At 35.6% G+C, this 13,655-nt stretch overlaps 1 protein-coding gene across 1 annotated transcript; it reads left to right on the top strand.

Annotated features, from left to right (window-relative positions):
* The first annotated feature begins 3,178 nt into the window (after positions 1–3,178).
* Positions 3,179–12,757, top strand: Csn2 (casein beta). Its single transcript, XM_042054617.1, has 6 exons — positions 3,179–3,229; positions 3,745–3,768; positions 4,880–4,903; positions 4,987–5,028; positions 6,323–6,847; positions 12,653–12,757. Exons 1-6 carry the CDS (start codon positions 3,179–3,181, stop codon positions 12,755–12,757), a joined length of 771 nt encoding a protein of 256 aa, XP_041910551.1.
* The last annotated feature ends 898 nt before the right edge of the window (positions 12,758–13,655 follow it).

The following is a 13,655-nucleotide window of genomic DNA, read 5'->3' on the forward strand; positions in this document are numbered from 1 at the left end:
TTTGAGCCAATGAAAACTCGGAATTTATCCTCTGGAGTGTCTCTACAGCTGATCCCTCCACTAGCCTCTTTCATTTGACCAACAGTTCTTTCCTTTGCCCAACACTTTGCTGTGATTCTCATTGGCTAAGTACACTAAACTCATTAAAAATAGTATCTGCATGTATTTATTAGAGAAAATGATGGGGTTTAAATGACATTAGCATTCAGTTATATTATGTATTATGATCATATTGACTTTCTATATGCCTTTCCATCTTTCCCTTCCAATTTCACAATTTTCTCACCATTCTCTATCTAATTTCTGATTTTTACATATCTTGATTTGTAACATAGCTGACATTTCAATCACTATATAGGCCTAGCCTATTCATTTATTTCTGTAATTTCTTCTACTTACCATTTTAATGACACCTTCTTTTGCATCATCCAATTTCCTTAGCACCATCTCCCTACTCAGAGTGATTTAATAATCTGTCTTAGACTACAGTAATAACTTTGTATAATTACATTCTTTAACTTGTCACTGGGTTTATGTTTTCATAATATTTTGAAATCAATAAAACTTCTTTACTTAAATCTTTAATATCATTTCATATTTCTAGTGAATCAAATCAATAAAATATCTGAAATTCATAAGCATTCATGACCCGGTTCTATCAAACATCTGCTACATTTGCTTATAATGTCTACACTTTATGGATCCTCAGAGATAACATAGAGTACCACTTACTGATATTTCAAAATTCTGCTTATTCTTCATGATCTAGCTAGAGTAGCAAGCTCATCTTTCTACCATCATCAAATATGTACCATTTCTCTATTTGACAAATTAAATTCTATACATTGAAACAAAAATTCTACATTTAAAACTGAGGGTTTTTCCACAACAAAATCTTAGAAGAGTTAAAATATGGGCTGTAGGACTTATATGTGACCAAATAAAATCACTTGTGAGACAGATGAGGAGTATGATAACTTTGCTATTAAATATAACACGACGGAACAAGTTATTTGAGCATCTGCTGTCTCAATTTCCTAAATGTTGAATGAGAGAAAAGAACAACTTAAAATTGCTTTGTTAAAAAATATGATAATTATAACGTATTTAGTAGCTGATATATGCATTATATTAAGTAAAAAAATCTGTAATCACTATTATGGCTACTGAAGTAGAAAAATTACTGTTTATTAAATAAATAAATCCATATGGCTATATTCAAGAAAAAGGCAGACTGGAAGGAAGGAATGGAGGGGGGAAGGAGAAAGCAGAGTTGGTAACACTGGTGTTGGTTGTAGAAACTTGAGGCTTTGTTTTGGCCAAGAATTAGGCTGATCGTCGTACCTTTTTGCAAACTTTTTGCTACAGATTCATAGTTTTATTTCCATACAAATTTTACAGATTCCTTCTCTGATTTATTTTATTACTATATGAAATACATCCCTTTGTGTAGTAAATACTGGTTTGAAGTATTAATTTTTCCCAAGCCAGGCAAATGTGAGTGACAAAGAGTTTGCGGCACACGTCTAGGCTCTCGTGTCATTGTTGAGCTCTCAGCGCTCAGGGGAAGAATCCTGACCCATGTAAAGCTCTGGCTATCTCTGATGTCTAGGTATGATTGCCCCACAACTGAGGTTAAAGCCCCCACTAAGATGCAAAGAGAATTGAGTCTATAGCAACTGGTACTAGAGTGAAGGGACAGCCAGGTTATTTTTTTTTTTTTAATTTGGACAATTGCATTTCCTGGATGAGTTTGCTCCACTAGCTTCTGAATTGCTGCCTTGTTTAATGTACCCCAGAATTTCTTAGGACAGACAATAGAAAGAAACCATTTTCCAATCATGTGGATTTCTTGGAATTGAAGGGACTTCTTGAATGTCTTACAAGCCACAAAATTAGCATGTCATTAAATACAGTATAAATACAGTCGCAGAAGCAGATAGACCATCATCTTCCCAGCTTCACCTTGACTCTTGTCCTCCACTAAAGGTAAGAATTTCAGAGGTGATATTTACATACTATTTTCATGATTTATTTGAAACTAGACTAGGTTATGGAAATAGTATAATTACTTAAAATAAAGTTTTCTGAAATTAGATTTTAAAAGAAGCAAAAGATTATTTTAAAAATTAGGCTTAAAAATGAAGAAATGCCTAGAAAGATTTTATGCAAATTACAATGACTACTGGCTTCATGAAAATTAGAATATGTAATAATAAATACCAGGACGGTAAATATATTAAGAGGAGATTGGAAATTGATTTCTTAAATACATATCTCATTTGATTTGATGTATTTTAGTTTAAAAAGGCACCCAAATTATATCACGGAAAGATAGATATTTACTAGGCAACAATTATAAGCTGCAAATTCCATGTTTTTAAACAAGAGGATTATAACCATAAAACTAGTCCATCGTATTAGGTCCTTGATCTAGCTTATAATATTTCAGAAAACATTATGGCATGTGGAAAATAGAAACAAAGTCTTCTACTTGTGAAAGTAGAAAGGTCAGATATTACTTAGAAGCAGTAATCATGGAAATATGATTGGGTGGAAGAAAAGCAACCTGTAGCATACCAGGTAACAATGATGTCCTAGTATAAAAATGGGCATATAAAATGGTAAGAATAAAATATAAGAAATGCAGTGGAATTCTCCCCACATGCATAATCTACAATGGTACAACTTTTTTTTTTAAACTAGGACAATGAAATTAGATGGAATAGGTTTTAGACAAGGAAAGGTTAGTAATAAATTATGAAACACCCATCAGAAGAAAAAAAACCATATTATCACAGAGATAATAATTTTCAGCCATCAAGTATTGGAAAGACTGCTTTTTAAATATATTTCAAATTTTATTTTCATGCTGAGATCACCCACAAGCAAGCCAACAACTTATACACATTGTCTACCAATTCTCTCTAGAAGTGAGGCTCCCTAGTGCTGAAATATTTTTAATTTGCTCACCGACTGGCCACCTGTAAGTGCTAAATAGTAGCTCTAAGAAAAAATGAAGGGAAGGGAACTGTGAAGTGAAAACACTCCTGGTACTTCTGAAGTCCAAGTTTGATGTTTAGCCATAGGAGTGCTTCGGAGCCAGAGTAGAATTTGACTTTAATTGACTGACTAATCTCTTACAACTTCATCTTTTCATTCCCAGGACTTGACAACCATGAAGGTCTTCATCCTCTCCTGCCTTGTGGCACTTGCTCTTGCAAGTGAGGTATGTAAAGAAACTTCCTAACTTATTAAGATATAGGAAATGGTCTGCCCACTTATAGACAATAACAGTGGTGTCCACTCAGTATTGAATTAATGGAGCGTTTCAGATGTTTACTTAATCACTGCTTCTTTGAGGGTCATGTAGTACCTCAAGATTCCTGTAGGGTCTCAAAGCTGGAACAAATGCTTACTGCACTATTGCACCACCAGTTCCCTAACAGAAAGGGAAACATGAAAAAGTCAGTGACACAAGGCAATAGGACTTCTGTCACCTATCAAAAACAATGGGCAGGTTTATCTAATGTAAGAATGTACCAACAAAAGTTTACTAAAATATCAGAGAGAGAGAGAGTAAATGTAAGTTTTCAAGATTCTAAAAGGTATATAACAACTTTTTTGCTTTTTAAGTTTCTGAAAGATGTAGATGACAGAAAAGTCAAATGGGAAGCATGTTTAGTAGCAGGATATATATAGTCACTAATAATGGTTTTCTTTGTTTTTTTTTTTCTTCAAAAGGAAACACTCAGCGTTTCCTCTGAGGTAAGAGGTTTACCCTAAGCTAACTACAAGTTTAATGATCTGGAAGTTCTAATTAGTTCTATAAATTAATAGATATGTATTATTACTGTTTTATATACTGAGAGCATTTCTAGCAGTGAGGTAAGACAAATGTCACTCAGAGCCAGCTTCCAAACTTAGAACAGTGAAGTGCTGTCCTTCTTCTGAGTTAGATTGTCCTAGGTCACTATAGCATATGCGTCAGGTAAATATGCTTTGCATTATAGTCGGGCAGAAAAATATCTAGATTGCTGCATGTTCTATAATGTACCAAGTTAGTTTAGTATTTGAAATTTTTTCATTTCCCTTTTTTATTTGAGAAGTTAACCATCGAATTCTCTGCCAAGAGCTCTCCCCAGTTTGATCTATGTTTTAATATTTACTATGTGCCTTTTGTGGATCACTCATTGCCTAGGAACTACAGCCCAAACTAAAGACAGATGCCAATAGAAATAACATACATGCTCTATAGTGCGTAAGCCTGCTTACAGAAGGATGCATTTGGTTATTAAACAGTCATTTAGATAAATAAAAATAAGTGATATGCATGTAGTCCTAAATCTACCTGAGAGCATCACATAGATGTCTTTACCTTGAACTACTTATTCACTTGTAGTGCCATTTGTTTTTTTAGAAAAAAAAAAGTATATACTTTTCAGAATTCTACAAATGCCTCAGAGGAAGTATTTATTTTTCATAGTTTATTTGGAGGCAAGTGAACTAACAGTAGCTACTACAATATATAGGCATTAGGCTGTGTTTTCAACTCTGTGCTTTTGGTTTTAAGAATCAAATGGAATATTAAGAGCATTTGTAGGTAGAGAAAGAACCATGGTTGTAGAGGCAATTACCATTGTTTATATGTCTGTTGATATACTATACTCACAAATTCACTTTTCTCTCTTGACTGCACTCATCTTTCTTGTATAGAATAAGTTCATACAGAATGTCAAATAGTTTAAATATAAGTTTCTTCAATTTTCCCATTAATAATGCATTAAAGCAGTCTACCAAGTACCTTAATTTTAAATATACATTGAAAATACTATTTACTCAGTAAAAGTTATTGATTCTTTTTTTAAATTATTTGAAGGAATCTACTGAAACTATCAATGAGGTAAACCCATTATATTTAATATCCATGCTTTATTTTGGAAGATTAAAATTTGGGATTTTTAATGTACACTTTGTTTCTAACAGAAACTTCAGATGGTAGAGCAAATGGAACAGCTGCAAGCAAAGGTAAATTGCTCATGGAAAAATGTATGTCTTGGTTTTGTGACGTGTAGTACCAGAAAATAAAAATACCATGTCTGTTCATAGTAAACAGAGGTCATACACCAGTGCTATGAAAGCACACTTAGGTGTCAACACATTTTCTAAATCATGATTGAAGTTGATAGTGGTATTATCTGTTCTTAATAATTAACATAATTATCTCTCATGTAGAAGCCATTTTTCTTTTATTGTCTAAATGAATATGTCGATGAAAGGACATATTGACATTGGTTTTAGTTCACATTTGATTATAATAATATTTGTATTTGTGTTTACCTAGTCTTAAGGGCATTTCTAGTCCAATGATAAGTCCAGAGATACAGAACAGCTGAATTTGGCACTGCTTACGCTCTGATGTAAAGCAGAAGAGGTTGCCTTCAAATCAGTGGTTTTCTGAATAGCATCTAGTTACACTATTAAATCATACTTATGACCATATATTCAATTCAGCATAGTAATTTAACTTTGACAGTTCATTTTCTTCAGTAAATTACTTGATGTTCACATCATATTTTCTAAATAAAATTAAAATTTTAGATATTGATACCTCTTGCAAAGGTGAAGAAAATTATTTTTTGCCAAAAGAAGTCATTCTTCCAGTTGACCAATATTAAGTGACTCACAGAATTTAGTCACAAATTGAGGCTGATTTTTCCCCTTACAACCAAATAAAATAAACTTTGGCATTGTCCCACTAAACCTTTTAAAATTAATTTGCTTTCAATTATAAAAAAATATTTTTTTCTATTATCAGTCTACAAAGGTTGAGAAGTCAAAGCTCTTGCATACCTATGAATATGTAGCTACACATGTAGACATGACTTGGGATAAAGAGAAGATTCTAAAAAATCATGAACATCTATTTCATTTTGTACTACAATTCATTTATGATTAGAATAGGCTAAGGTAAAATCCTTAAAAACACTGTACTTAATTTCTTAATATGACCCAAGAGAATGTCTTCCTATTTTGTTCATTTAAAAAAAAAAAACTGCTGAGATTCCTTATTACTCTGTACCCAGACTTGCCTAGAATGCACCATTTACCTCAGGTTGGTCTCAAAGTTATAGAAATCCTCCTGCTTCAAACTCTCAACTGAAAGATCTAGAGGCATTAGACACCATACCCAGCCAGAACCAAGATAGTTTCTTAAGCAAAACCCCTTGCTCAATTATTATTGGTTGAAAAATTATTAATTAATTAAGAAGGATGATGTTGCTGAATTGAATCATGCACTGAAAGGTTCTTTTCTTTCTAGGAAGTGCTCCAGGATAAAGTGCACCCCTTCATTCAGTCACAGCCTCAGGCCTTTCCTTACGACCAGCCCATCTCCTGCACTCCCTTTGTACGAGACACCCAGCCTATTGCTCAACCCCCTGTAGTGCCTTCTCTTGGGCCTGTCATTTCTCCTGAACTCGAAGCTTTCCTTAAAGCTAAAGCCACCATCCTTCCCAAGCACAAAGCCGCACCCACTCTTAACTCTGAAACTCTGCTCCACCTCATTAACCCTCAAGTCCTCAGTTTTGCTAATCTTGCAAACCAGCACATTCCTCAGGCTCAGGTCCAGGCCCTGGCACAGGCCCTGCAGGCTTTTCTTCAGACTCCCGTGGTTTCTTCTCAGACCCAGCTGACTATTCCTCAGTCCAAAGTTCCGTACCTCCTCCAGCAAGTAGCACCCTTCCTTCAAACAGATATGCCTGCCCAAGCCCTTCTTCAGTACCTAGATGTTCTGCTTAGCCCCACCCTCCAGTTTCCTGCCAATCAGCCACCTCAGCCCATCACTGTAAGTCAAAATTTAGTTCCTTTTAAATTCCCCTCAAAATGTGCATATGATACTAAAAGAAGAAATGGGAGCTGTAGAATGGAAGAATAGATGTATAATTCATCCATAAATAGAAAATTCTTGATGTGGGCTATAAAATAGAGTCACCTGGAGATCTTCACTTCCACCTAATTCCCAGTGCCTAGCACCTGACAGACTCTGATATAACTGTTACGATTGTCGAGACAAAAGTCATGGTCTGTTGGAAGTAGACAATTCCAAGAATGCCGATTTAACAGGTCAACGTAAAATTCTGATTTCAAGAGTATTAAGGCTGACTAAACCACAGTTAAACATGGCAATTTATTAGATTGAGTAGCAAGTTTCTTCAGCAGAGTTCTCAAATTTTCTTGTGCATGTTTATTATCTTCATATTGCATTTTATTTGTTATTGGAGTATATGTGAGTAGGGTCAAAAGATTGAGTTGTTTTGTTATATAGATACACTTTAGGCAGGTGCTACATTAAAAGGGAAAATTTATACTTATTTATTTGTATTTGCTTGAATTTAGGTCTAAGAGGATTTCCAAGATAATATCTCCTCCTCATTTTTGGTAAGTTTCTGGAAATTGAATATCAGAGTGAATATTTTTGTGGTTGACATCTTTTTATAATTCATTATTTTATATAAACACAGCAGAGTAGCAAATTTAATCACAGTATTAATTTATTTATCACTGTGCTCTCACTGGTTGACAGCTTCTTACCAATCTGACATGAGGCATAGCTTAAATTTCAAGGAACTTTCAATTTTATTTTTTGTCACTAATATAGATCTGTCTCATTTAAAAATCTTTTATCTTTACATCTTATATAATTAAGTTAAAAGAAACTCAGAAATGAAGTTTTCTTATATTTTATGTGAATACATTATAGCTTTCATTACAGGACAATTTTCATTTCAATGCATACGTTTGTTTCATAAATTTTATGTTTACTGCATTTAAAATGTTTTTAAATTCATGATTCAAAAGCAAATTACTCAGTCCAGGTATTAAAAGGTACAATAGGGCAGATTATATAGATTTGAAATTCTAAACTACAAAACTATTTAGGAGTGAAGAAAGACTAGGCATTTTGCAACAATTTCTTGTGAGCATATTCTTTGAATATGAGTTTTATGCCTCTAAGGAAAGGAACACAGTGTACCTTTTTAAAGCAATTGCTTTTGTGTACTGCAACTGGCGAAGGGTGAATGAATATAAAACCATGATTCTCAACCTGTGGTTAGAGACCCCATAGGGAGTGACAGGTCCTTTCACAAGAGTCACATGTTGGATAGTGTGCATATCAGATATTTACATTATGATTTAAAACAGTAGCAAAATTACAGTTATGAAATAGCAATGAATTAAATTTATGGTTGGGGGTCACCAACGCATGAGGAACTGTACTTTTGGGCACAGCATTAGGAAGGTTGAGAACCACTTACTTGAAAAACAGCTGATTCTACTTTTTTTTTTCACAGAATTGACTGAGACTGGAAATGAAACAACCTTTTCATCATTGGATCATGCTACAAAAAATGTTATACTTTTGAATGAATCTACATGGAAAAAATTTATTCTGTTATTTATTCTATGTATAATACGGCATTCATTTCATCTGAATTTGACTCATGAATTCTTTATGCTTTGAAACTGTATTTCATATAATATCATAAAAGTTTCATACTGAGGTAAAAATGCATGTCAATAATGTATACAAAATAGTTTGTGAAACTGAGAACCCATTTCCTTTCCAGTCATTTCAATAAACAATCCTTTAGGCATATTTAAATGGTCTTGTCTTTATTGCAGTTTTCAGACTTTCTAAATATTGTTCAGTTTTAATGGAAACTGTTCATGGATGTTAAAAATTATCATGTAGCTAACTGACTTGGGAATGCACACCAGTATTGTGTGAATTTGAAGGCTGAGGCTTGGCAGCCAAGAGTCCAAGGCTAAGCTGCTCAACATATGAGATCTAAGTTTGCTAGGCTACCTGGTGATACCTTATCTAAGAGAAAACAAGTAGAAATAAATTTAAAAATCTAAAAGAGGAAAGTAGACACACCAATGATAAATATGGAAGAACATTAAGAAATCAAATGCAATATTTAAAACGATGACTAAACAAAAATCAAGGTGCAGAGGAAAATTTAGATTGATGTATATCCCTTTTACTTCCTCAAATCTTGGTTCATACTTATTTTCCTGTGCAATTATTGCATCTGTGACATCCACTCAAATAGATCCTATACTGGGTGGTAAATTTTGTAGTCATTCTAGAAAGATTATTGCAAATTTGAAATCTGTGGCACATCTCTGTCACACGGCAGCTAAGTCATGCTCAGGGAGATGTTTATTCTCTCATAGTTTCAAATTTTGCATCTATAAAGTATTAGACAAAATCTCACTAAAGTTTTGATAGTGCATTAGCAATATTCGTAAGGAACCACAGAGAACATGGTAGAATCTCATGATAGCTCTGGTCTTCCAATGTCTTTTCACCAGCATATCAGTAGTCTACCACAAGCCGAACTGTATTAGCCACAATCGCCCATCACGAGCAAAGCAGTAATCTATCACAAGCAGAACTGTATCGGCCACAATCGCCCATCACCAGCAGAACAGTAATCTACCACAACCCGAACTGTATCAGTCACAATTGCCCATCACCAGCAGAACAGTAATCTACCACAACTCGAACTGTATCAGTTACAATTGCCCATCACTAACATATCAGTAGGCTACCCCCAGCAGAACTGTATCAGCCACAATGGCCCAGTAAAGAAAGTTGTATGTGATGCTCTGATCACTATGATCTATGGTTATGCAGTGACTGTTACGTTGTGATGGGTGCTCTCTCTTTATAGCAAGTTTTTTCATTTATACTTTTTTTCATTTGTACATTTTTATTATACATTCAATCTCCTGAATTTATGCAATGACTGGTATTTAGCAATTGATACTTCTCATATCTTCAGTGTTTTCCTTCCCTTATTATACTGTAATTGTAATGAAAACCTTTATGTGCTGAAGTGTGTATCTTAAAAGGAAAATCTCTTTAATGTAGTACTTTTAAGAAGTTCTCACTTCTTTGGCTCATTCCAGACAGTGCTTTTAACTTTAAACTCACTCCAGGCAAGTTTTTGCTCATCACACACACACACACACACACACACACACACACACACACACACACACACACACAAACACACTGTTGTTTTTGAAGACTTTTAATGGCTGTCATCTCACTCACCTTCAGTTATTTGTACAGTGTCCCTATAATAGTTGATAAATTTCTCTATCATTATTATTTAAAAATACTTCTTTGCTGATTTGAGGGGTCTGTGATGCTGCTACCAGGCCCACGGTGGCATCCAGGCCCGAGCTGCTATTCAGAAATGTTAGGTACCACAATTTTTTTTCTTACATTGTCCCTCATGGTATTTTCTGTGACATTGTTGCTTATTCCCTTGGTAGCTGGCAATAGCTAAGAAATAAATGTGATATTAACTGTTTCTAGAAGTTTGCTAGGAACAACATTGCCTATAAAAGTTAAGATTTATTTCCATATTTTCCAAGGAATGAAACAAGCAAAAACAACTACACCATTGCAGCCTTCATTCATTAAGGATTAAATATATGCTGAATAATGTCATGACTCAGTGTCTCTCCCCCACCCCACCTCTGCATGCCCCCTATAGCAATCAGAAAAGAGAGCCCTCCCTGCACATTGCCTGGACAAAACAGTAGAGCTGGTCCTGGAAATATGAGTGAGGGGGACCCAGATCTGAGGGCCCGAGAATAGGAGAACTGGCCACACTCCTAGCTTTGGCTGTCTGGTGAGCTATAATGACAATGAGGGGAAGCTAGTGAGCTGACCAACCCAACTACCACCCAGGCCCAGAATCAGCGCTATGAGTTGGCCCACCCCAGCTTTCACTGAATCTATCAACTGTTAGAGCATGTGAAAGGAACAAACCTATAGAACTAAAACATCAGGATCTCCATGATACAGAAGGATATCTAAGAGGAGCCCCAGTGATAGCCTATTACTGGTGGTGTAGCAGAAACCAGAGGTCTCAGACCAGACCAATGACTCATAACAATGAACACTTACAAGTAAAGATATACAGACTAAAGGGTAAATTTTGTGATTCACCGGGCCACACTACAGCTTCCATGACAAGATTCTTCTTTTTTGTTGTTTTTAATTTTATTTTTGTCTTGGTTCTTTGTTTTGTATAGTTTTGGTTTTTCTTTTAAATTTGGCTTTGTTTTGGGGGGAGGTTCAAGAGCAGAGGGCAGATGCAATGGTACAAGGAGATAAATGGGATCAGAAGGCATGATGTAAAATCCACAAATAATCAATGAGTAAAAAAAAAAATACTTCTCTTCATTTGAAATCCCCAACCCAACCATATCAACTTTGATTTACTGTAACTCTCCCGCCATTCTCATTCATTCTTGTATAAGTTTTGCTGCCACACAGTACTCTAAGGAGCCTGAGTGACCACTATCAGTTTGGCAAGACCTAGTATAACCTGTGCCAAGTTTCAGGCTATGTAAGTATGCTTGCCAGGTTTAAATGGAGAACCACAGGCTTACTTAAACATAGACTTTCTGAATTACTTTATCTTTCTCTGCCTGTTGCCTAATCTTTGAAATACAAGTAACATTTTGTTTTTAAGGTTTTGTGGTATTCACTAAAAATCAGTACATGAAAACTATTAAAATGCTTATTGAGAGACATGTGATGTACCATTGTCAACTATTACTCACAAAATACTGAAACTCTAATGAATAATATTTATTACATTACTCATCAAATACTACAGCCATTATAAAGAAATTTATTTTTTTAATTAAAATTTCCCCAAAGACATTTCATCTCACAGTTCATATAATACCATAGGACAACTAGATTTTTAAATTTTCTGATTTTTTTGTATTAGTTTTTTTAGAATTTACTACAAAGTATTTTGGTCATTTTCACCCCATCCTCCCTATACTGTTCTCAGATCTCCCTCTATTTCCAAGTCCACTCAATGGTATTCTGCTATTTTATTTTAACCTATTAAATCCAGTTTGTGCTGCTCATATACTCTTGGATCTTGGACCATCACTGGAGGGTGATCAACCCACCTGTGACTGCACACTTAATAAAAGTAATTCTCCTCTCAGTGGGTATTTGTTGCCAAGATCTGCTCAGCTAGAGATGAGGATTCCAGCTTCATCCCCACTTGTTCCTGGGAATTTTGTCTGGCTTGAGATTTCATAAGTTTTTCATGCTGTCTCAAGCACTGAGAATTAAGAGGTGCAACTGCCACGAATTCAGTGTCATCTTTGGGGTTTCCTTGTCTAATAATGTTGTGCCAGGGCTCTTCTTTGATGGTTTTTATATCTGATTGTCTGATTATTTTTCATTCTTACCCTACAGGTTCTTTCTCTCTATATATTATGGCTTCCATTTTAGTGTTTTAATAGGATTTCTGATGTGTGTATGAGTGTGTCTCTGTTTATTGTGCCTTCTCCTGGGCCCTTTTCCTTTTGCTCGCTTATTTTTTCAATTGCAAAGTGTTAGTTTTTGTTTTTTATTCTTTTCTTTTTTATTATAGAAGTCTGATTTTTTTTAAATTGAGAGATACATAGGAGATGGGAGGTGGTAAGTAAGAAAATATGAGGAGTGGAGGGAGGAAATTATAATCAGGATAGAGTATGTGAGAAAAAAGTTATTTTCAATAAAAAAGTATACATAAAAGCTTCATATATCATACAGGCAAAAGTTGAGAGCATGGGAGAGGGTGGAAGAGGGAAGGGGAGAGCAGGAGAGAGGTGTGAGGAAAGGAGGGTTGGGGAGAGCTTGGAGAAGTGGATTGGTTGAGATGGAGGATGGATTTGGGAGCAGAGAAGGAAATATCTTAATTGAGGGAGCCATTTTGTGGTTGGCAAGAGGCTTGGCTCTGGAGGGGTTCCCAAAAGTCCATGGGGATGCCCCCAGCTAGGATCGGGGGCAGTGGAGGAGACGATGCCCGAACTGGCCTTGTCCCATAGTCAGACTGATGACTATATTGAATATCACCATAGAACCTTCATCTGGTGACGGATGGAGACAGAGACAGAGATCCACATGGGAGCACTGGACTGAGCTTCCAAGGTACAGTTGAAGAGCAGAAGAAGGGAGAATATGAGCAAGGAAGTCAGGACCACGAGAAGTTGGTTCACCCACTAGGAGTGTGCCTGAGCTAATGGGAGCTCACCAACTCCAGCTGGACTGGGAATGAATGAGCATGGGATCAAACTGAACCCTCTGAATGTGGATGACAATTGGGACAGACTGAGGGAGCAATGATAATGGTACTGGGATTTGTCTCTACTGCATGTACTGGCTTTTTTGGGATCCTATTCTCTTTGGATGCATACCTTCCTAAGCCTGGATGTAGGGTGGAGGGCCTTGGAATTCCCACGGGGCAGGGTGCCTTGCCCTCTCTTAGGAATGGAAGAGGGAGAGTGTGTGTGGGGGGGGAGCAGGAGTGAAGTGGGAGGGGAAGGAAATGGGAATTTTGATTGGTATTATTTATAAAGTAATAAAAAAGAGAAAAAAAAAACAATAAAAAAGATTGAGGCAGGAGTAGCATTTATCATCATACTTCCAGTACAAGAGCACTAATTTAATTATGGGGAAAATCAACAAATAGAAATATAAGGTACATAGATTGTGTATTTTCAGACTATGTGACTATTCAAGTATAATAACTCAGAGACCTAAGTCACCATGCAGC

This window comes from Arvicola amphibius, chromosome 1, assembly GCF_903992535.2.
Source record: "Arvicola amphibius chromosome 1, mArvAmp1.2, whole genome shotgun sequence".
Lineage (NCBI taxonomy): Eukaryota > Metazoa > Chordata > Mammalia > Rodentia > Cricetidae > Arvicola > Arvicola amphibius.